General features: G+C 35.6%; 1 protein-coding gene across 1 annotated transcript; it reads right to left on the bottom strand.

Moving 5' to 3' along the window:
• Window positions 1-565: 565 nt before the first annotated feature.
• LOC105035698 (putative 1-phosphatidylinositol-3-phosphate 5-kinase FAB1C) lies at window positions 566-14905 on the bottom strand. The gene is given in 13 exon segments (XM_010911350.4): window positions 566-959; window positions 4773-5039; window positions 5134-6143; window positions 6146-6219; window positions 6221-6735; window positions 6899-7060; window positions 7148-7274; window positions 7371-7702; window positions 7791-8630; window positions 12644-12988; window positions 13063-13216; window positions 13314-14090; window positions 14174-14905. Coding segments are annotated over 13 exon segments (5334 nt in total). The 5' UTR covers window positions 14650-14905; the 3' UTR covers window positions 566-704.
• Between the last annotated feature and the right edge of the window lie 8624 nt (window positions 14906-23529).

The following is a 23529-nucleotide window of genomic DNA, read 5'->3' as shown; positions in this document are numbered from 1 at the left end:
AGCTAAACTACAAGCCTGTACTAGGGCACTTCCCAGGCTAAGCTGGGATTCATGATGTGCTGGCCCAAGCCCAGCCAACTGGATCGTGTGCTTGAAAGGCATCAGTTCTAAACCTGGCTCAAACTTCAGGAGATCATAGGCAGGCATTTGGGAGCTATTCTCCGGCCATCGAGAAATATAACATTTTATTCGTATTCCAGTTAAAAAAACATAACTGATGTCAAAATGAAGGAAATACAGTTATCTGAGTAAGAGAGTTCATCACATGCCCATTGCTATCCATAAATTAGCTTTCACCCTCCTAACTAGTAATATACCACCCTTGTTTTTCTGGTAGGAATATTTCACACTGTTGAAATTATAAAGGATACAAGCAACACACCCTTCAGTGACTCCCATGTTTTAGCCGTTGACTGTTGACATCGTTCAACTCCTCCAATTGTACATTACATACAGTTAACAAAAGAATGTAGAGGGATCAACCTCTTAGAAAAAGTGTCTGGCAATGGCAATAACCATGCTTGGTGTCAAGCGGGTTTGGTCCCATCTATCAAATCCAAAAACATGATATGAAGGGGAAACTTAGATTAAGTAATCAAATGCATGGTACAGCATATTTCTCTTTGTATTTCTTCATTCGCATATAATTTAGTATACTATTTACCTGTAGAAATGATGCCCCACTGGCAATTGAAAAATGGGGCTCATGAAGACCACTGGTCGGGGACGGTGAGGAAATACTTCGACATGGCTTTCCTGAACCGTTTCTTGTATTGCATTGGAGATATAATAGTGGGCGATGCATTTTTGGGACCACCAAGGATGCCTGAGGCCTTGACCCAGGTTTCCAGGTGCTTATCCCATGTATACTGCCTCATGAAATCAATGATTCCTATAACAAGTTCCTTCTGATCCTCGTCAATGCCAACCAATAGCGAGTAGTCCATGACATCCACAGACTGGAATAAAAGGGAGGAAAAGGAAACAACAAAAGCACAAATATCAATACGATGAAAAGAATACTTACATATCTTTATCTTTTAAAACATGCAAGGTAACTTAAACAATCTTCCACAGAAAATTCTACTAAGCTGCAGTCAGCCATGGTGAAGAGGATTGTCGAAGTTATCCCTCATGAAAACAGCAAAACAACATAGACAACAAAACCATAACCAGAAGGCATTATCTTGATCAACTAGTTCATTGAACTTTCCTATTTTGCGAATTATTGCTGTCAGGATTCAGAATTGGAATTTCTTCTTCACCTTTTTTCAGAGTACCTATCAATCCAAATAGTTAAACTGAAAATCTGTGTCAGACCATATTCTGCTGCCCCCTAATTTCTGAGATGGATCACACAAAATGCTTGTATCATGTCACTCAATCCAAATACTTTAATGGAGGAATGATATACAGGCTTGTTGATGATTTAGTATAAGAAAAACTAATGGTTAGCACCAGAGAGATTCCGGTGAAAGATTTTTCAGATATGATAATTTTGCCAACATTTCTAAGTAAAAATTTTCAAAAAACAAAACAAGTTCCCTTTAGACATGCCAAACAATGGAATTACCCAATAATGATCAGAATGTCTCAAAAGTCTGAACTGGGGTAGTGTCCATATAGCAGCCCTGATCCGACCTGAATTTCAAAGGATTCATGTTGTTTTGCAAAATAGATGAAAGAAAAGAACAGGAAAATCCTCAAATGGAGGTTAGTCTAATCAGAAACAATTAGAGAGACCACAATCAGTTCCAAAATTACCCTGATACGGATAATCATTAAAGCCAGTTAAAACTTGGCTGCAATTTTAGTCATCATCAAGGTTATCATTCCAGCCAGTTATACATCTTATTCTTAACAGTAACCACACTGATGAGATACATGACAAGGCAGAATAAGAGGAACAAGACCTTTAAATGTTAAACCAGCTCCAACCTCACAGTGCAAAAACATGGTACAGAATTGGTTTTATGCTAAAAATGTAAAATCAGATATGTCATTTTATTGCATATAAGTTTGAAGACTAAGAGAACGAAAGGCACTAAACATTGTTTAGATGGATGTATAGCTTCTCAAAAAGTAATGGTATGGCAGATAATAAAGGTGAACAAGAGTAGCAACAAGTGAGCCACCGACAAGGCTTTACTCCTCTTTGCAATGCATCCGTATGTGAACTAATGACTATAAAGGAGGTCGCAGAATGACATGATAAATTGATGATATAGATAAGGTGGATACTAAATTCAGCTCTCAATAGACAGATCTGCATAATCAAGGTCATATAAAGAACCTCAACCAAAATAAGACCAAAGGAATATGATCTTGTGACACTTTATAAAGAAAATGAGTCCTAGTTAGAAGTGATAAACATACAGTAAATTCATATGAATGGATGCAATGGAAACTCATAGTTATGCAAGTTTTGCATATACAACTTCAGACCTTAAAAACACTCCATATAATAACAATAAATCTGTTGACGTTGCACATGTTGCTATCTCAGAAGTGAAGAGAGTCCAAGGATCCAAAAAAAACTATGATGAATGCCCATTGTAAAAAGGAAAAATATCAAAGTAGGCATTGCCAAAAAGAAGGAAATATAGTTAGACTGCATTAACACAATAGAAGGCCTTAAAAGTGCCAAAAAGATGATAAAGTGAAGCAGAACTGATTGAGATGGTATTAGGATGAGCAACAAAGACTGAGGACAGACTCATAAGGGATGCTTTTACATGTGGAATGCTTAGGAAAAAATAAGGTACTGAGGTAAGACCTAGGAATGCTTAGGAAAAAATAAGGTATTGAGGCAAACTCGCATACACATAATGATGAGCATTTGTGTGTGTGTGTGTGAGAGAGAGAGAGAGAGAGGAGAGAGGATAGTGTTCATAGAGCAGGTTATGAATGCAACCTTGTGGGTATAAAGGCTGAGAATCACAGGCGACTCCCATATTATAGAATAAGATTGACTAAAGTAATGGCACAGCATGGGCCAATCACATAGGTGTGAACCACCATACCTTTAGTATCAAGGCTGGGTTTGCACACATTGCTCAATCTGATAGAGTATATTTTGTGTTCTTAGAAGCATACCCTGTATTTTGTTAAGGTCATGAGAGGGAGGGTGGATCGGGTTGAAAAATAGATAACTCCCATCCACTGTTTGTTTCAAAAAATCTTATAGATGATAGATGAAAATGAGGGATTTTCCGTCCATCCTGGTCTACCAATTTACATCCCACCAAATTGGGAGCATACAGGAAAGGATAGATGGAGCACATGATAGATGGATTTATATATTGACAAAATTATCCTCATTAATTTTTTTGACAAGACCCTAACACTTCTTTTATTTTATTTTATTTATATTCACTATTTTTTATTAATTATTTATATGAAATTAATTAACCATTTAAAATTGAATTATAAATTAATTAGTTATTTATATTATTAATATACAAATAAATTAACTCATATAATTAATTGATAAACTTATTTATTTAATTACAATAAATTAAAATTAAATATTTATATTTTTTATATGATTATAAATTATAAATATTATAAATTTATATATTGACCTACTTCTTTAATATAAATAAATATTATAAATTGATAATAATAATATTTTTTATCAAATGATAATTTAGTAAAAAATGTTATATAAATATCATCCATCCTTCTTTTCGTTCCTCCTATACCAAATATAACAGGGAATCATTCTCATTCATCCTTTCATAGTTCACCAAACATATAAGAGGATGGACGAAAGACTCATCCATCCTTTCCCTCATCCATTCTTCCTTCAATCCATCCTTCATACCAAAAAGAAGGTCAAAGTTATACAAAAATAAAAGAGAAAAAGTTTGGAGCATCTAAAGAATACCCTTTAAACTTTACACAGTTTCAAAGCCTTAGGGCAAAACCACAATCGCACCTATAGTAATTCTTTTGGCAAATATTGGACACTTGCAAAAATAACTTTTGGAGCCATCCTTTCATCATTAAAGTTGATCTTTAGTGAGCATATAACTGGCTTGCAAATGCAGCTCAATAGAATCACCAATATCCTATATGGTACATGTATAAGCATTTTCATTGGTATCTCAACTCACTTTTATGGGAAGACTACTAAATAAAGAATCAAAAGATTTTAATACTATAATATATGCTGAGGACCTCTTGCAACCCAACCAAGTAGACCAAAGAAAAAGATATGTAAACAGGTAATAAAATTAATGAAAATTTGTTCAAATTGTATGGGAAGTGTTGGACACTCTAGTGTTTTGACTATGTGCAGAATGATTCAAAAAAGCAAAAGCCATGAATTCATGTAGAATTGCAACATATCAGAATGCTCCATTTGTACATCATGCAACATGTTTTGCAATAGATGACAAAGAAGGATTTGTCAAGAGAATTGGCAAAAGATGGAATAAGACTTGCTGGTTATGGTTATGGAACTGTTAAGACTTCTGAGAAATTATGGTTACAAACCATCATACTTTCATAGTGCTAGCAACAAATATCTGGCACAGGTTTCCATTGGCACTATTCACTGTGAAAATAACTCTTAATGATGTAAAGAGAGAGGCAAACCATTTATCCATCTTGTCAGATTTTACATGGTGTATGCAAAATATAGCTTCAGAAAAGCTCCCAAAAAGGAAAAGAAAATGATGAGTTATATAGAAATCAAGTATAACCATTTAGTGGTAAAACTTTCATCCATAATCAAAGATGGCATTCCCAGGGATAAGATTTTATACCGCAAGAAAAGAAGTATCATTCCATACAGCCCGTTCCAAGCTTCTCTTTGCCTTGCTTCCCAAAAAAATTGGCTTTGTGCGGAGCGTCTCTAACAAGTTCAGATCTAATAAAACTCTGTTGTCTCCAGAAGTATCAGGGTTATAACGGGAGCGCAATGAGCCTTTGAGATCATAAACTCTTGATATATTCCTCCTAAAGAAGAGATTCTCCATCACCATTAAATCCATCCTTACTTCCCGGCCACCTTTCAAGTGTTTGACAGTCACCTAAGATAAAGTGATAAATCATAAGCTCAAGGTGTATCACTCTATTTAACTCATTCAAATAAGTAAACTGAAATTATAATAGCAGATAGACAACCTGATAAATACCAAGGATTTTGGCTAGGCAAGTGGGGCTTCCAGAAGTGATTGACTCTGTCAAATACCTGAAGTATTCAGGAGCAAAGTCTTCAAAAGAATCTAACTCTGTTTTCGTGACTTGCTTTATGATAAATCTGTCATCCCATGACTTGGCAAAATACACGTTGCTTTTACCACCTTGCGCACTCCATTTCTTACAGCGGCTTAGGGAACGCATATAATCCAGTTCATTTGGGCAGCATTTCTTCCTCAGTGCATCAAATTGTCTTGCAAAATAACATGTCACCGAATATTTTACCTTGTCCGAAGGAAATGAAGAATCATCACCAAAAGAAATTCTGAAATGGGGTTCCTTGGGATCTGAAGGGTTATCCTGTAAGAGTTGAGTTCCATCAGATCCATAGGACCAAGACTGGGTATCATTTGACTGGTACTGGGCAACAGATTCTTGAGCCGCAAAATTCATAGCTTCTGCATGGTAGCCCATTTGATTCCGAATACTGCTGGTTTTGTCCTTTTCATTCAAGTCCCCATGCTGATTTAGTTTGGACGTTATGAATTCAGCATACTCTCTGGAAATCATGGCATAGGATATTATGCTGGTGGGCTCATCATCATATACTGCAATGACTCCATCAATAAGACCTGTTTGAGGAAGTAGCAATCGAGCCCCATCACTCACCATAAGGGACACTGATAAGATGTGTATGGGTGTATGACTGAGAAGAATATCCAATCTCTGTATATCCCTTGGAGACCTTCCAGAATAGGCTCTTCTCATGTTTGGAGTTGCATCCTTACACATGCTCACAGAATCTCCAGAGGCATCAAATGATGTGAATGAAGTCAAATGCAATGATGGAGACAATCCACCATGTACTCTGTCTCTGAATTTTAGAGCAGAATCAAATGAATAAACTCTAACTGGGGACATGACCTTCTTATAGCATGGGTTATCCATCAGACCCGAAGATCCAACTGAATCACCTTCAGAAACATTTTGGGTGGATCCATCACTAACTGCCCTGAACCAGTCCATGCCAAATCTATTTGATCAGATAGACTAGAGGCAGGTGAAGGTAAGTCCCAAGGATGAAGTGTCAATGCTAGCTTCAGCAACAACCTTTCTCTCATCATATCCGTTACAGTGACCAGAGGCCAAGTTAAGACCTGCTGGGCCCACATAACCCTCAATAGACTCAATTGAAAGGTCCATTTCAACCATGTTGATTGAATTACTCTCCAAAACCTGCAAGCTTAACTCCTCTTGCTGCTTTGACAACATAGATTTCCTGGGGGTTCCTAACAAGGTCGATGTCTTTGAAATATTTTTCTCAGATGAGGTCCAAAGCTGCCCATCTTTAGAAAATAATTCAGCCCTCCAATCTCTCAGCTTGGTGGGAGAGAAAATTTCTGGAAGTTTTGGATCAACCTTGGCAGTATAACTTTCAGCTTTAGACAATGAGTCCAACAGATATAGTAGATGATCCCACAAATAAGCATCAAGTAGAAGGTTGCGTCTCAAGCGATTGAGATCTAAAATATCAATCGTTGCATTGAATAGTTGAATGTTCTCTATCTTAACTGTTTGCAGCAAAACCTGCTGTCATGTAAGAAAGATATAATAAGAAACCTTTAAGAAAGATAATAAGAAACCTTTTTATCATCATTCAGAGTTGAACTTGAAGTGCCCTCTCAGAAGACTCCATCATCAGATTAAAAAAAATGGAAATCTAAAATAATCAACTGTTGATGAAACTTACTTCATACTCATTTTTTTCCCATTTAAGCAACTCCCTCAACTGAGTTATGTGCTTAGGTATGCTTGCCTTCAAAGGTTCATGCTCAGAAATTGTGATCTTCTTTTCAATTCCCTGAAGCCCTTTAGACACTTCCGCATGCAAGAATTCCACTTTATTGGATATCTATAAAGTAATCATGCAAATATATTAATAGTACAGTAATGCTTGAATAGAATGAACATAATATATTGAAGAAATTTAACAGCATACCTTAGCTGCCTCTTTTCTCACCAATTCTTGCTGAGTCTGGCTAGTGAAATCCAGAGTTGAGGGTGGCAAGTTAACAGATAAAATATCTACAGGGGAATAGCGAAAGAAGGCAACCATGCTCCCAAACCTGCCAAAAGAAAATAAGGAATGAATTGCACTTGAAGGACAAAAGTAAACAGGAGTTTAAATCAAAAGTTATTTTTCACATATAGTGACCACATACCCATAAAATCTTAGGCAGTCTCTCTGGAGAGAATGACCACAACTTGCAATACGGTTAGCAGTTGCATGATTTGAAAAGCTGAGCTCCAAGAATTTTCCAAATGAAAGCCCCCACGCAGCATCAGACATGACTACTCTATGTGCAGCAGGTGGGACTCCATCCTTAAGTTCACACTTAAGGCATCTATGCCACATCCAAATCCTCCCATCACGTTCTCCAGATAATTTTATCTCAGGAAGCCGCCTAACACTAATTGTAAGACTGCCTTGCTGGTGAGTATAACACTGAACATGGGCTTCTGCTGGCTCTTTACATATACGACAGTAAGATGTCTGTTTGCAAGTGACAACATTTTGTGTTAAAAAAGATAATAGCTCAATGGCTCAAAATAGTACATAATTCACTAACATGAATATTTACCTGGTCAAACAAGTCATCACGGAGATATCTTCCAAGTGGCTTATCAAAACTACCATAGAATTTGATACGGAAGAGTTGAGAGCGTTCACACACCATGCCTTTTAACACACAAGTGCTTGATAAGGAAACCAAGATGCTTTGATGATTTTCTGCAGTCGACAAGTACTCTGTCGGAACGTCATCCCTGTCATCCAAGTCTGTTCTTCTATGTTCATCACCAGATCTTAGATTCTTATCATTTGCTAAGTTGCGTGTTTCTATTACTGATTTCTCCAATATTTCGCCTTGATGAATTCCAATATAAGTTGGAAAATCTGAAGAACAACCTGGTTCTTTGAATCGGAATGGAGAGATTGAACTCCCAGCACCATAAGTAGATGTATGTAGAGTTGATCCAACTATAAAGTCCCTACAGTTTTGAGTATATGTTGAAGGCAAACCTAAGAAACTACCAGACTTCATACAATCAGATGACAGCTTGCATTCTTTTTGCTCAAATCTAATTTTCACTCCTTCCTTTTTTAAAGAAAAAACATTTGAGGATGGAGAAAGGCACTCTGTTTCAAGCTTGCTTCCTGATCCACCTCCTTGATACCTGTCTGCACTTGTTTGGCACATGTCAGAGATAGCTGAAGGAGATGCCATTGAAACAAAGGTATCAGCATTCACAAGCTTCTGCCCTGTGGTCGATGGAGGTTTCAAAGGAATTTTAGGAAGTGTGGCACCCTCATCTGCAAGAAATGAGGTCTCCAGTGACAGATGATAAGCTGCAAAGCTTGCAAATTGAACAACATGTTTAACCTTCTTTAATTCATCATGGCATGTACCCCTTAAAAGAACCTACATAAAGTAACATAACTTGATGAGGGACATGGTCCAAACCTGCAGAATACTAATTTAATAATAAAATAAAATCCCAGACATTACAACTTCTTTAGTATGATGTACAAGGCCAGTTGATTCCTGGTGCATGGAGTCTATGGACTATGGAGACCAGACAACATATGTAGATTGGGCATTTGTTTGAATATGAGCCAAAAGAAGAGTTACAGTGAAAAGAATGGGAAACTTAATAGGTTCGAGATTATGCACTATAAAGTTTTTCTAGCTCAAGTTTAGGATACAAAGTTACTTAGACAATAAGATATCCTGATCACTGTTCTAAAACAAGGTTATTAAATCAAAGTGCAGTGATATATGATGGCATAAGTCCATGTAACGTTCAATCTTTTAGGACATACCACCATATGAATATTTATACAATAGCCTAAACAACTTGATGGCAACATTGTGACTAGCAAGGTGCCAAGAGACCTGGATAATCCTGCCTAGGCACTTAGACAACTCAATCATCCAGTTGTCTGGCACTTTCCAGGCCTTCAAGCAAGATGACATCACAAGTGCTTAGCTGGCACCTGGCCACTTAGGGGTCATATTTGTCTCAGGCAAGTACCTTGTTTATTGATCTATGAATTTATTAAATTATTTTACTCATTCTCTGTTTATAAAACAAGCATTTCATTCAGGAGAGAAATAAATTGAATCCATTTATGAAGTTTTCCCTAGATACTGGTTGATGCTTTAATATATTATGTTTCTAAGGAAATTTAAATATTTCAAATCACTTAATAAAAAACATAAAACTAAAGTAATTAATCAAAGATCAAAATATCACATGATTTAAGTAGTTGATAACCTTATTATTTATCAATATGATGTTCTCAATACACTTTTATTAACTTTAGGAATTTAAATATGAAAATATACAATTTTATTAATTTTTATGTGCTTTTAGCACAACCACCTGCCGAACCAAGGTGTTCTACCTAGGCATTTAAATGGGTCAATGTCTCAGACTACCTAGGCAATTTGACAGTCACGCTCAATGATATACTGCTTTTACTTTTAAATAATCTTATTTCTTTGTTTCATACTTGTAACCACTTGTTTAAATGATATTATTTTTAGGAAGTAGAATAACTATCCTATTTCCAAGAGAAATGGAAGGAATACGTTAGACTAAATGGCAGTAGAAGCAAACAGAAGGCATAAGTAGTAAAGAAAAAACCTAGTTTTGAGATAAATGTAAAGATTGTGACTTCCAAGATTTAAGATAGTTGTCACTGAGGATATTGACAAAAAACACACTAATAAATCTTGATGGGCTTAACCATACAATCATGCTACAAAAGATAGCTTAAATTCAATAAGAGAGCCAAAATGAAGTTTGAGGCATTAAACCTTTGAGATTTGACCATGATATTGCACCTTCTCTACAGCAGTCACTTTAAGGCAACGTTATCTTGCCACAACATCAGAAGCCACCACTTTATTTAACTATTTCCAAGACTAGGTTGGTCAACCATCAATAAAAATGAAGATGACCACTTTAAGTTCCCAAAAAAAAAAAAAAACTATTAGCTAGATATTTGGGGAAAAAAAGTCTTCCCACTTCCTCGACCCAATAATCCTCCATCATCTGCATCAGTACTGTACATCAGGACTTCTCAATTACTCATCTAGCTCTAACCATGGATTCTTTTATATCATGATAGCCACATCATTCTTATGAGGCCTAGTAATTCCACCTTGCCAATTGCCATCCCAACCATCAGCCCGATCCCCTACCATGGTGCTCCTCACTCTTGTAAACCATCCAGCCTCAACTATCATTCTCCTGATTCCAAATGCCTCACACCTTGCATCTATTTTTCATTGATACTGGTGACGAGCAAGATTATTGAATAGAAAACTAGAAGAGAATGATTATTGTTTGTGTTTAGGCAATATGGTTGAAAATACGAATCAGCAGAAAGTCAGTGCCAGATTTTGCAATTTTGAGCTCGCCAACAACAAAGAAACACTAGAATAGCATTAAATCCCAAAACAGAAAGCAGAAAAACAGAGAAAATTATTGGGAAGAAGAGAGTGGCTGATGGAATGTTAATAGATGCAACCAAACACAAGTGGCCCACTCTGGTTGCAGGCCATGGTGGTGCTCTTGTTATTGTTCTTTAAGTAAATCAGCTCCCTCCTTTCTTCCAGCATTTTTAAAGTAAAGTCAAGAATAGTAAGGATTACATACAAATTTTAAATAGGAGAGCAACATAATATGTAACTAACATTTGACCAAGAGGTACTTGACAAAAGCCATTAATTTTTCGCTTACTACAAGCATAAAAATGTCATCTATAATCAGGTATGACTCCAAGAGTCATAGGAATAAATCCACAAAAATATTATACATGAACGCTATTCTTAAAAAAATGATTCTGTGTCTTATTTAATCAAGTTATAACAAATCAGTTCTTGTTGAAGATAGAAAAATATGCTATAGTATCAACTTCCTAAGAGTGTGTGGTGCAGGTAATGATAAGTCTATGTCAAGATGCTGTGTACCCATGTCACTTAGGCATTAGCAATGTTCCATATGAAACCTTCATGACATCATGAACTTTTTTGACAATCAAAAGATTTAGGGAAAATAATTTATTGGTTCCAAATCTAATCAAAACTGGATACACAATATATGCAGCTCTATGGTTAATTCAGAAGACAGAATGACAATTTCCAGTGTGCCATATATATTCCAAATACCTGTATCTAAAAGTTTTGAGATAAGAATACATAGACAAGTTCATTTGACTGTTTTCATTCTTCCGAACAGGCAGAAGCAGAAAATCAATTAAAATGCATCCATTCAGCAGTCATATCATCATAGTTATCATGCCAATTATGTGATTCACATTAACAGTACAAGGGATGTCCACATCCAATAATGAGGGATTAGATGATGGAAGTATAAATTTTGCTTGTATTCTAATAATATCTCTAGAGAACATGGTTTGCTTTGGGTTCGGAGGCAAGGCACCTTCAACGTCACCTAAGGTGTATAACAGGGTTCTGTTTCAAAGGTTCAAAGAGACTTATTCAAAAGGACATAATAGAATGGATGCACCGGCAGTTTGGTGCCACTTGAATGTGGGAAGTGATACTACTTCCAAACTGAACCACCTTTACATGAAACAAGAAGGATGGAAATGTTTGGTAACCTAGACCATGGGCATTCAATAAAGTCAGCATCATGGAGGTGTTAAGTTGAAGCAACAATAAATCTAAATCTTCTCTACTATCTGTTTACCACATTACCATTAGTCATATCTTTTCTTTAGTTGGAATACAGCCTTGTTCCATATGCACATTTCCTTCAAGGAGTGACTTCCATTTTCTTGTATTCAGGACCTAAGAGCCCAAGACACTAGACTCTATCATCCTTTAGTATGTACAACATGAGAGCAGATGTTTTCAATTAGCTAAAAATCAAAACATTACAAAAGGCATCAAAGCAATTCAGTATGTTTCCACCTAACTAGCCTAAAGCAGGCCAGCACCTAATTTAGCTGTTTCAAGTATCATAAGGATATAGATCATAAGGATGTAGTAGCAAACCACTTAAGATGCTTGAACAATGGAAAATTAGAATCCTCATCTTTATGGTTTTACATTAGATTTATATAATTACTTTTTAAATCATCTTCCATACTGCAAATTTTAAAAAAGCCTTAGAATCCATTCCCTAATTTACAGACAAGAATAATGGTCCATGGAACAGGCTTTATGATATTGATATCATCTCTCAGATTAGAAACAAGAAAAATGGTTAAATTAATTATAAAACTAAAAAACAGACTAAAAGCATATAAACCTTGTGGCTCTCAACAATTGAAGCATATCACTTGCATTATATATCTGTACTTGCATCAACTTTCAAAAGAAAAAACAAGGAGTTATAACACCAATGATAAATTTTCAAGCATGCAATGGCAACATATGAGCAGGAAATTGACAGTTACCGTGCACCCTAACCGTCTTGGACAGCCTTCAAAGAACATCAAAGTTTTAACAGCCTTCTTGTTTGGATGGTTAGCAGAAGAACCTTCTTCAGAAACTTTCTCCACCCGGAACATTTCACAGTGTCCTAACCTAGCTGAAGCAACATTATCAATGGATGGAACTATCTGAGCACCAGTACACCGTGATATTCTCTCCAAAAGTGGCCTCTTGACATTCAACACCAATGATATCTCTTTTGCCAAAAGATACTCTTGAGCATATGAAGAGACACTTTTTTCAACTAGAAGCACATTTGGGCGATGGAGCTCTATCTTTCCAACAGCCATTTTCAGGTGATCAATTTCCTGTGCAACTGGACCTTTAGAGTCTGAATTGGATATAAGTAGAGATGAAAATACAAACAAGGTCAGATTATAACCTGTTCAAGTACAGTATCTATTGAAGCCAACTTATTTGGAACTTTCTGGTACTCCAGTGCTCCTCCCAAAAGAAGCAACCTAGGATTTTTATGCTGTGAGACCATGCGTTTATGTTTTATATTCTTAGTACAAACTACTCCTTTAATAAGGGTGCTGCAAATAGAATGAATAACCTCCCATGAGTTTCCCAAACAAGGTGACAAAATGGTAAAAAATTCTTGAATAAATATTAAATTACCATAATGCATACCTATCGATTGGCCTTCCTGAAGCTATACACTTGACCTTGACATAATCACCAGGATCCATGCTGCCACCTTTGCTGGTATCAGGTTTCACAAAATTAGCTGCTTGCCATGCCAGCGAGGAAACAACTTCCAGCCAGCCCTCCCCACCATTCTCATTCCCAACATGAACACCTTCCCCTTTCAATAACTGAGAGACAAGGACCCTGAAATGCCCACGTACAGAATTTCTTAAAAGTTCTTTCTGCGCTTCATTAGATTTTTCCTTTATCCGGAACACATCACTACTGAAGCTACTAGATGAGAATAGCTTGCCTGAATCACCGACCTCATCATCGTCATCATCATACTCAAAAACTCCAGTCTCCACATCATCCCCCTCATCTTCAGGGGGCGGAGGATACCAAATCTCCAAATTGTTCTCAAAATCCAAGGGCTGTTGAGCCTTTTGGCAATCTTGATTCTGGTAAACTGAAAGATTGTCATATGTGCAATCACTGCCATGTTCCAGCAAATCCTCAGACTCCCCTCCAGGTTTACGCAAGTAACGTAGAGAATCTTGATCAAAAAGACCAATCTTTCGCGACATAGGGCTAACATCCCCTTTCTCAACTGTCCTACTAGGGCTGTCTAAAGGACTTGAAGTCATCGACTTGAAACTGCAGATCTCATTTACAGTACAAGTACTAATAGCATCTATATCAGAGACATCCTGAGAGAACTCAATCAACGGGCTCAAAAATTGCTTCCCAGCTTCATCAACCACTCCTTCCATATCACTCCTTCAAAATTATAAAACCAATTACTCAATATCCACACAAAGAATATCCTCATATCCAAAGGATGTAAAAGGAAAAAGAATTACCTGCAGGTGGAGCAACGAAGCATCTGTGCAGATGAAAACTGCCGCAGCTCTGGCGGACCACCAAGTTTGCTGTTACTGACGGATCCAGACAGAGGTGACTTTGGGACGAACTCTGGAGACACCAAAGGACTAACTTTCTCACTCCGGCGCTTCACAGCCACGTCTGTGTGCCCAGAAATGGCCTGGAAGCAGAACTTGCAGTACTTGGGCTGCTGCTCCACTGGTTCCACACTCGAGCCGCTGCTGCCCCCGCTCTGCATGCACTTCCGGCAGAACACCCGGCCGCAACTCTGGCACCGGTGCCCACAAACGGACCCTCCCAACCCCGCCCGGCACTCGTAACACATCAGGCGGTCGCTGCTGCCACCGCCAACGCCGCCCGGCATCAACGATTTGGAGACACTTGCAAACGGACAGAAGATCAAAGACCTGACCTTTTGTATCAGATCAAGAATTAGGTGATCGGCTACTCCCATAAACTTAAACTGCTCCTAGTCATAAAAAACCCAGCAGTTCCCCTTCCCTCCTCATAAAAATCCCTCCTTTCAACCAAAGATCTATCGGGGCAAAAATGAAAAAAGCTCCGAAGGTTACAGAGATTGATAACAAGCATTCGACTGTCCACCGGAAAAAATACCAAGGGGACAAGGTGAAATCTTTAGAAATGAGCAGTAAAGCCCTCACCCTCCTGAGAGACCAAAAATTCTCTACGAAGTGATGGCGACGATGTTATGTATATATACAATCGAAGCAAAAGGATCAAACCCAATGCAAAGAGAAGCCAGAAACCCTACTATATCATACCAGAATCGAATGACATGCAGCAGCACTAGAAGAGATCACGGATGCCGCTAACCGACCCCCGACTGCTCAACAAGGCATCCGAGTGGGTCTCTGACCATGGGGCGAGAGAGTACACCGAATCTGAGACAGAGACTATATGAGGGGAAGGATTAAGAGGAGGAGGAGGAGGAGGGAAAGGGCTCCGTATCTTTGCGAAGCGGAGTGGATATTGTAAATCGCCGTGGCGGTGGTGGAGGATCCCATTGTCCAGCGAGAAATCCTGCTTCAATTAACCTGCCAAATATATTCTGGAAACCCAAAAAAAAGGGAATGGAAAGACGGGGAGAATTAAGAGCGCTGTTCAACGATCTTGGTTTCTTTATTCACGAGGAGGAAAGACCAGAACGAGCAGAAAAGATAGACAGAGAGAGAGAGAGAGAGCGAGCGGAAATTTTGGGTAAGAGATACCAGGCTGTTGGGTGGGCCGGCAGCGGCTTGTCCTAATCTATGACATAAGAAAATTATAAAATTAAACGGGGCATGAGATTATTTTTTTTTTAAAATAAAACGTCATAATATTAATATGCTAAATATAATTTTTACATATTTTTAAAATAATATATTGTCAATTTTTGAATATAAAAATAATATATTTACACTATAATTTTTAATTATTTTTAAAATATTATACAGTCAATTTTATGAATATAAAAATAATATGTTTACATTGCCAAAAGGTCTTATATTAAAAGATCAATAAATTTTTGATTTATCTAAATTAGGGTAAAGGACAAGATTTTTAGTAGGATTTTTTTTTTAATTTATAATTTATATTCCAATCTATGACTAGATTATGTGAAATGAAACAATTACTGTAAGAGATATTTCTAGTCTTATGAGATAATTTGTTACATGATACCTCAAAAATATTTTGAATTATATATATAATAAATAACTTCTATAATTATTATAATAAAATAATAATATAAAAAATGTTACAATCTGGTGTGTATTGCAATAAATGTGACCATTTGATGGTTATTGTTGAATACATGATTTAATATTATTTGATTAGCATTTACAAATAAAAAAGGAAAGATTCATAAAACCTATTATGGATAGAATGATCTCAATAAATATCCATTTTCACTATCTATTTCTATATACCCTCTATAATTGAAAAAGCTTTGAAGAGATGGGAAAGAATTATCTAACTAAAAAATAATAATATTATTTATTACAAAAGGTATGGAGGGTATTTTGCCAACAAATTTGTAAGACAAGTTTAAATGAGGTGCTAGCATCCATTCTACCTTATGAGTATCTAATTATAACAATACTGACCCTAAAGATATTGTATTGAAACTCATACTCTCTTTATTTAAAAAGAACTATAATTTTATTTTTCTCTTTCCACATGCCTTGGTCTCATTGAGCATGAAAAACAAAAAATATTGTTGACATTTTTCAATACATAGCTTTTTCCTCAAGTTCTAGAGCTCTTTAAAATTAAGTTTAAACCACGATCTTCATCCAAAAAACCTTTTCTCCGGCTGTATTCGCACGAGGCCTCATTGTCTAGAGATAAATTTATTTAGTTTTTATCAATCTTAGATATTTTTATTTCTTTCTAATCTCTTTTTAAATTAGTAATTCTTATCTAATTCTTTAATATAAATTTGAATTGAAATAGATAATGAAGATGTATCTCAAAATCTTCTCAAGGATCTCCCATATAGGCCTCTTTTTTTGCTTTTATAATTCTAAATGTGTTCTCACTTAACTAAGTATATTTTCTATCTCAATTAATTAGTATCTTTATTATTATCAAACCATTTGGTGTATTTATGCCCTTTAAATATTCTAGCACATGTATCATACACATAGAAATCTAGTAAATATAACAAGATTTATGTTATTAAGCTTCAATCTTCTTAGAAGCTTGAATAAAATGTTTGGTGCAGATAACCTCCTTTTTTTCTTTAAAAAGAAGAAAAAAAATAGGATTAAGAAAGAAATGGAGAGATATTTGAGATTTCTTGAGAGAATAAAAGAGAAATGGAAACTATACCTACACATGTATGTAAGATAAGTAAGCATTTAAATTTAAAAGTTTCAATTTGAACTTGTGTGGAAAAGCAAAATAGGACAATAAACTAGAATGTTCTATACCTCCATGATTGATAAAAGTAGAGAGAGTTATTCTTTAGGGATTCCATCCAGTCCCTTATAAGTAACAACAATTTCTACGAGTCTAATTTTATATCATCTGAGGGTTTCATTTTGTCTTTTTGATTTCAACTATATATTTTCTTAGAGTCTCCAAAAAGCTGGAGAGGTTTTTTATAGTTCTAAAAAGAATGAAGAGAAAATTTTTTTTAAAGAGTTTTGTGGGTTCAAAGATGAGAGATCGCAAATTAGTAGTGGTGTTGAATCATTAATAGGAAATGTTACATATACATTGCACATGCAAAGATTGAGTAAATATAACTAGATTTATATTTTTGAGCTTCCCTTCATTTTAGAGGCTTGAATAACAAGAAATTAAGTGAAAAGTAGCATAGTATCTAATGACTTAATTTCTAATTCTAACTACATCTAGATATATAGTTGGTGGGGGATAAGCCCTTTCTTTTTCTCAAAAATTATGAAAAGGCGAGGAGATATTTCTAAAATTTCTTAAAAGAATTAAAGCAAGATAGAAAAAAGTATATCTTCAAATATTTGTAAGATGAGTAGGCTTATGAATCCAAAAGTTTCCAAAATCGATTTGAGTAGAAAAGCAAAAAATTTTCTTTCTTTATAACTGCTAAAAATAAAGAGAGAAAGAGAGAGAGATTTCACTACGCCCACAGCTATTGACCATTGAAGCATCCCTCCCCAAATAATAACCTTTTTGCTTGCTTTTTTGATAGTCTAGGTCAGATTTTTTGAGAATTTTATTTTTTATTTTTCTAGATTTTTTCTCTATGTTGCTATAAAGTCTTTAAACTATGGAAGGATCATGTAGTTATTGGGAAGAAGGAAAAGGAGGATTTAATAGAAGAGTTTAGTGGGTTAAGGATGAGAAAGAATTGTTGACGATAGTTATTAAAAAAATTATATTTTTTTAGTATTTTTTATCAAAAAAAATTTTAAATGAATGAGGAAGGTTTGATTTGGAGATTTTGAATAGGTAGAAGAATGGTTTACCATTGATGAGAAAGGGTAAGAACAAAATGAGGTGGTTAATGATTGGGGATCCAATTTCTATTTTTCCCATCATGATTTGGGAGGATGGAATCGAAAGGGATTAGAAGTTTGGAGTTAAATAAGTGATAGCCAAATTTTTAGAAAGGTTAAAAGGTGAGAATAAATATGATATAGGAAAGAAACATGAGGATCTATAATTCTTTATTAATCAAAATTAGAGAACGATCTTTCAAATATATTGTGAAGTTTTTAGAGAGATCTATTGAGAAGTTGAAAAGCTTCTTAAGTTTTTGGATCATTTTAGATTTGGGATCTAGGTACAAGAGGAAGAAAATAAAATCTTGAGAAGTTATGATAGATATAGGAATTTTATTATGCCCAAATAAAGCTAAAAGATGATGATCTAGAGGTGAAGAAGACTATGTTTCATGATTACTTGGTAGCCAGTTTTTCATATGGAAGTCGATTGAGTCGGCTAAAGAGTGTCAAAATTGATTGGCCTATGTGAATAGTGAATTCACTCAACTTATGTTGAGGGCTTCCATATTTGTGTTCTTCTCTTTGGATCATAAAGTCCCCAGTTTGATATTTTTTTGAAATATATTAATGATGAAATCATAGGTGAGAAAAGTAAAGGCTTGCATATTTATAGAGGAAGTCGCTTCAAAATTAATTGATCTACTTTATCCTTGAAACTAATGTTATTTTGAGAGCTTGTAACTTGAATGTCGTAGATAATATTGGATTTGGTACTGAGATGAGCGAAAAAGAGTTTTATTTTTTCTCCTTTTCTTTTGTAGTTGTGAGTGCTTTTTTTTTGAACTTTGTAGTCTAGATGGTGTTGATCTTATTTTATTTTTATTTTTTATTTTTTATTATTTACAATGAATTGGATGTAATTTTCACTACAATAGAAGTAGTGTATAGCCACTGAGTTCTTGTAACACTTAGAAAAAAGTATTACAATAAATATTCTTTAGTCATGATTTTAAGAAATATCATAAAAAATTTATAATATTATATTACTTTATGAGTAGTGTTACTAAAAATTATTATATAGTGATTGTATCTTTAATAACAGCACAAATTGAATTATCTTTATTTTAAAAAATTTATGAAGAAAAAAATTATATGAAAATACAGGATCGGATATATTAAGTTAATGACACTTTTAAATACTTTTAAAAAAATTATTTTGAAAATATCAAAAAGAAAAGATGAAGTTATTCATTTTTTATCAAGAGAAAAAATCAAACTTTTATGAAAATAAATAATTATTAAAATATGAGTATCACAACATATTTCAAATGACAAATATGTTTTGTAATTTGAATAATTTTTTAATAAGCAATAATAAACATTAATTTTTATAAACTATATCGTTGTTGTGGTAGTTTGTTGTTTCCTTTTCTAATTAATATATTAATATTTTGATTCTCCTTATAGGTGGTGCATAGAATGGTTTTTTATTTTTTGTACTGAATTCTTGCATTTCATAAATGCAGAAAAATGTAAGCATCTAATATCTCATATCAAATTAGTCGATACCTATGTTGCATTTTTGAAAATGTAAAGGGATATAGTGGATGGAATTTTTTTTAATTTTTTCTAACATCTTTCAACTGCAGGGGATCATATGATACCTTGTAGGTACTTGATGGATGAAATATATTGGCAAGTTTTTTTTTTTCCTTTTATTTACCCAAAGACATATAAAAGAAGACGAGAAACTTGTGAGTTTGAGATCTTGGTAGAAGAGGATCAAAGGAAATGAAAACCTAAGAAGTCATGATAAGTAGGTATTATGCTAGGCTCGACTAAAGCTAAAAGAGGATGAATCCCTATATAAATAAAGAATAAAATATTCTCTAATTATTTGGTAGCTAATTTCTCATATTAGAATTAGTTGACTTTGCTGAATAGCATTGAAACTAGTTGGCTTAGTTGAATAGCCAATTCACTCAAATTGAGCTGAAATCTATTATATTTGTGTAGTTTTCTTTGGAGGATGAGGTCCCCAAGTTCACTTTTTCTTTTTTGCTTTTGAATTTTGCCGATTATCACATAATTGGTCTGCTTAAAACCCGAAATTAATGTTACTTTTGGGGATTGTAACTCAAAACCTTTTGATATTATTGGTTGGTATTGGGAAGAGTGAAAAGGAACTTTATTTTTCTCTTGTTTTATTATTGTTTTTTCATTATCTCATTGAGTTGGGTGTGATTTCCTCTCCCTTTTTCTCAAAAAAAAAAAAAAAAGAAAAAAAGAAAGAAAGAAAGAAAAAGAGTAATTAAGCTTACATGCTCACATGCTAATTGAACTGGTGCTGGCACATTAGGCATAATTATTGAACAAAATATTGGCATCCTTTTTCCCATCTCTCATTACATTTTTTTATATACTCTTTCTTGCTATGTTTCCACTCCATTGTTTTGAGCATTGCATGGCCATGGGATAACCATCTGCACATCCATTGCACACCATATACATTGCCATCTTTGGGCTTTGTATTCATAGCCCTAACAATGTAGAATATGCCATTAGGACTATTCCTTGAAACATCGATGCATCACCACAAGCCAAGTTGCTTCAATCATCGAGTTATACTTTTCGATAATGGGCATCCATGCCATGTCCTTGATAATGTAAATATTCTTTTCTATCATCACAAATTTTTTTTGCCAGTGACCATACTGGGGAACTTTTTTTAAAGATGTGGGTTTGGGTGTGGTGGAAGACGGTGCTGTTCATAAGTTGATTAGATACATATAGCAACAAATAATGGTGAGCTAATGTATATATGGAGGGGGGATTCAAAGATTTGAGCATAGAGCAAGAGAAAAATTGAACCATGAGCAAAAAAGATTCATCAAGTAAGAGGAGAGAGTAACAAGGCAAGGTAGAGATAGGCATGCATGCAAGATAATGGGAGGGTAAGGATGGTAGTAGGGTGAGATGAAAGATATCCAGATAGTCTAGATATATGAAGGAACGATGAAAGAATCAGTAAGAGAGGACCATGAAGATTAAAGAGCAAAATCTTTTATGAGAGTTTATAAGGTGTTTGTTATACTGAAAGTAGCTATTACATATATGTGTCATGATCCATAAGCTACTACAGTTTTCCGACCATGATGTAAAAGGGTCATGAGAGATATTCTACCTCATTCGCAAGATAATACCTCTAATCCAGGAGATTATTAAGTAAATTATTTATAATATGGAATGTCATTCCATATTAGCATGTAAGTAGTAGGTAACGAATTTGGGTAAGGGTACAGTATTACTTAAGAGAGATATAGCAAAGTGCATCCACCTATCTCTCTTTATGTATCTTTAATTCTTTCCTTATGTTGTTTCTCTATTACATCAAATTTGATATAGCTTTAATAAGGTTAAGATATTACTCGAAGGAAAAATATTTCAAAATATATACTCTTTTTTAAATGTACGTAAATATCCCAAACCCAGTAATGAAAACTTAGCAACTTAATACTCAACCAAACCTTATATTTGCCAACAAACAATACAAGTTAGATTAATTGCTTCGATACATATCATACAAATAACTTCTTAGCAATATTTTTATTTGAGTAGACCTCATTTATTGCACTTTTGCAAATGAGATTGTTTTGATAAGTGATATATGGATCTTGAACTATAAAATATTGATTATAATTAATTTTCTTTACTTTTAGTGAAAAAGTTTCAACAGGGCCAACATAAACTTAGTTGGAAACATTTATGAAAGCCTAGCAAAAATTGATTATGATGCCTTGATTGCAATTAAATTGTTCCCTAGATATAACTTTCAGTTTTAATTCTTTTAGGAGTTACTAAGGAAATATAAAAGGCTTTATAGGGTGCATATCTAGAAGTGTAAGATAAACTTTTAATCCCAACAACACACATTTTAATTTGTGTATGTACTTCTTGTAGTGTTAAAGATGATATTTCTTCAAAATAAAAGTCTCACAAAGCAATGATTCAACCCTTAAAATTACTAACAACCATTTCGGTTAAATAAATTAACTATAGATACTAGAAAAAACCTTTCAAATTAGATGATTTTACTATGTTTGTTGTTTTTCAAATGCCAACTGTTGGGTATGAAATAACCCCAGCCGAAGTTCGTAAAAGGCCGACCCTTTCAGGACTCTTCCAACTTCCGATCTTGTGCGGCATCTTTTTGAACTCCCTCGACCGTCCGAGCTTCCATAATACCATCTGGACTTCTCCGATAATGAGCTCCTCCATTCATCTACCGGGCTGCTCCAAATGCTTTCTGAGCTTCACTATCAGCCGATTTTCTACAGTGATCGACTATTCTCCGAATCTCTTCCAGACTTCTTCCGGCCACGAACGACTTTACTCCGAACTTCTTCTGGACTTCGTCAATGTCCGAGCTTCTCCAACAGCAGGACTTCTACAGTAACCAGACTCCACCCAAGTTTCTATGACGGTCGACCGCCTTTCGGATTTCATCCGAGCTCCTACAAGAGCCGGATCCCAGCCGAACTTCTATAGAGGATTGATTCCAGACAAATTTCTACAACGGACGGACTCCACCAGTCGGATCTCTATCCCGGACTTCTATTGCGAGCGGACTTCATCCGAACTTCTACAACAAGAAGTCTTCATTCGAGCTTCCACAGCAACCGGTCTTCATCCGAGTTTCTACAATAAGCGGCCTCCTTTCAGACTCTTATAAGAGCCGGACTCCATCCAAACTTCTACAACAGAATTGAATCCTGGACTCCTCCAATGTTCGACCTTCCCCAGTGTCCTCAAGACTCCTCCAGCGGACGAACCTCCACAACACCATCCGAACTCCACTGTCGGACGATCCTCTGTCAGATTCCTCATGAAACCGGACCTCTCCGACGGATAATCTTCAGACGAGCTTCCACATCAGGCAAATTTCAGACGGACTCTTCTAGTAGTCAGACTCTTATCGGACTTCTCCAACAGAAAATCTCTGTCCGAACTTCTACAGCAGATGACTTTCGCCTGCAACATCAGCACCCAAGGCACCCGACAACAGTGGACTCATCGGCAACCTCAAAAATATCCAAGCTTCTCTTCGATTGCAGAGACAGAGAGCCATTCCGCTCCATCAGACGTCCCAGTCGAGCTTCAGCCGTCAGACCCGAACTCTCCGACAAGTTGTGATAATGGACACCACTCCACTCTCTGTAACAGATTTCACGTGGCCCCACCACTCTCTGGCAAGTCGCGACAACGGACACCACTCCACTCTCCATAACAAACTCTACGTGGCCCTGAACGATCCTCTGACGCCACTACTCTCCGTAACAAACTCCGTGTGGCCCCGAATGGCCTACTACCAGGTAGTTACAGATGTCGCTGTCAATCAGTTA

This window comes from Elaeis guineensis, chromosome 3, assembly GCF_000442705.2.
Source record: "Elaeis guineensis isolate ETL-2024a chromosome 3, EG11, whole genome shotgun sequence".
Taxonomy (NCBI): Eukaryota; Viridiplantae; Streptophyta; class Magnoliopsida; order Arecales; family Arecaceae; genus Elaeis; species Elaeis guineensis.
The sequence above is the reverse complement of the archived record's forward strand: the minus strand, read 5'-3'. Positions and strand labels throughout refer to the sequence as shown.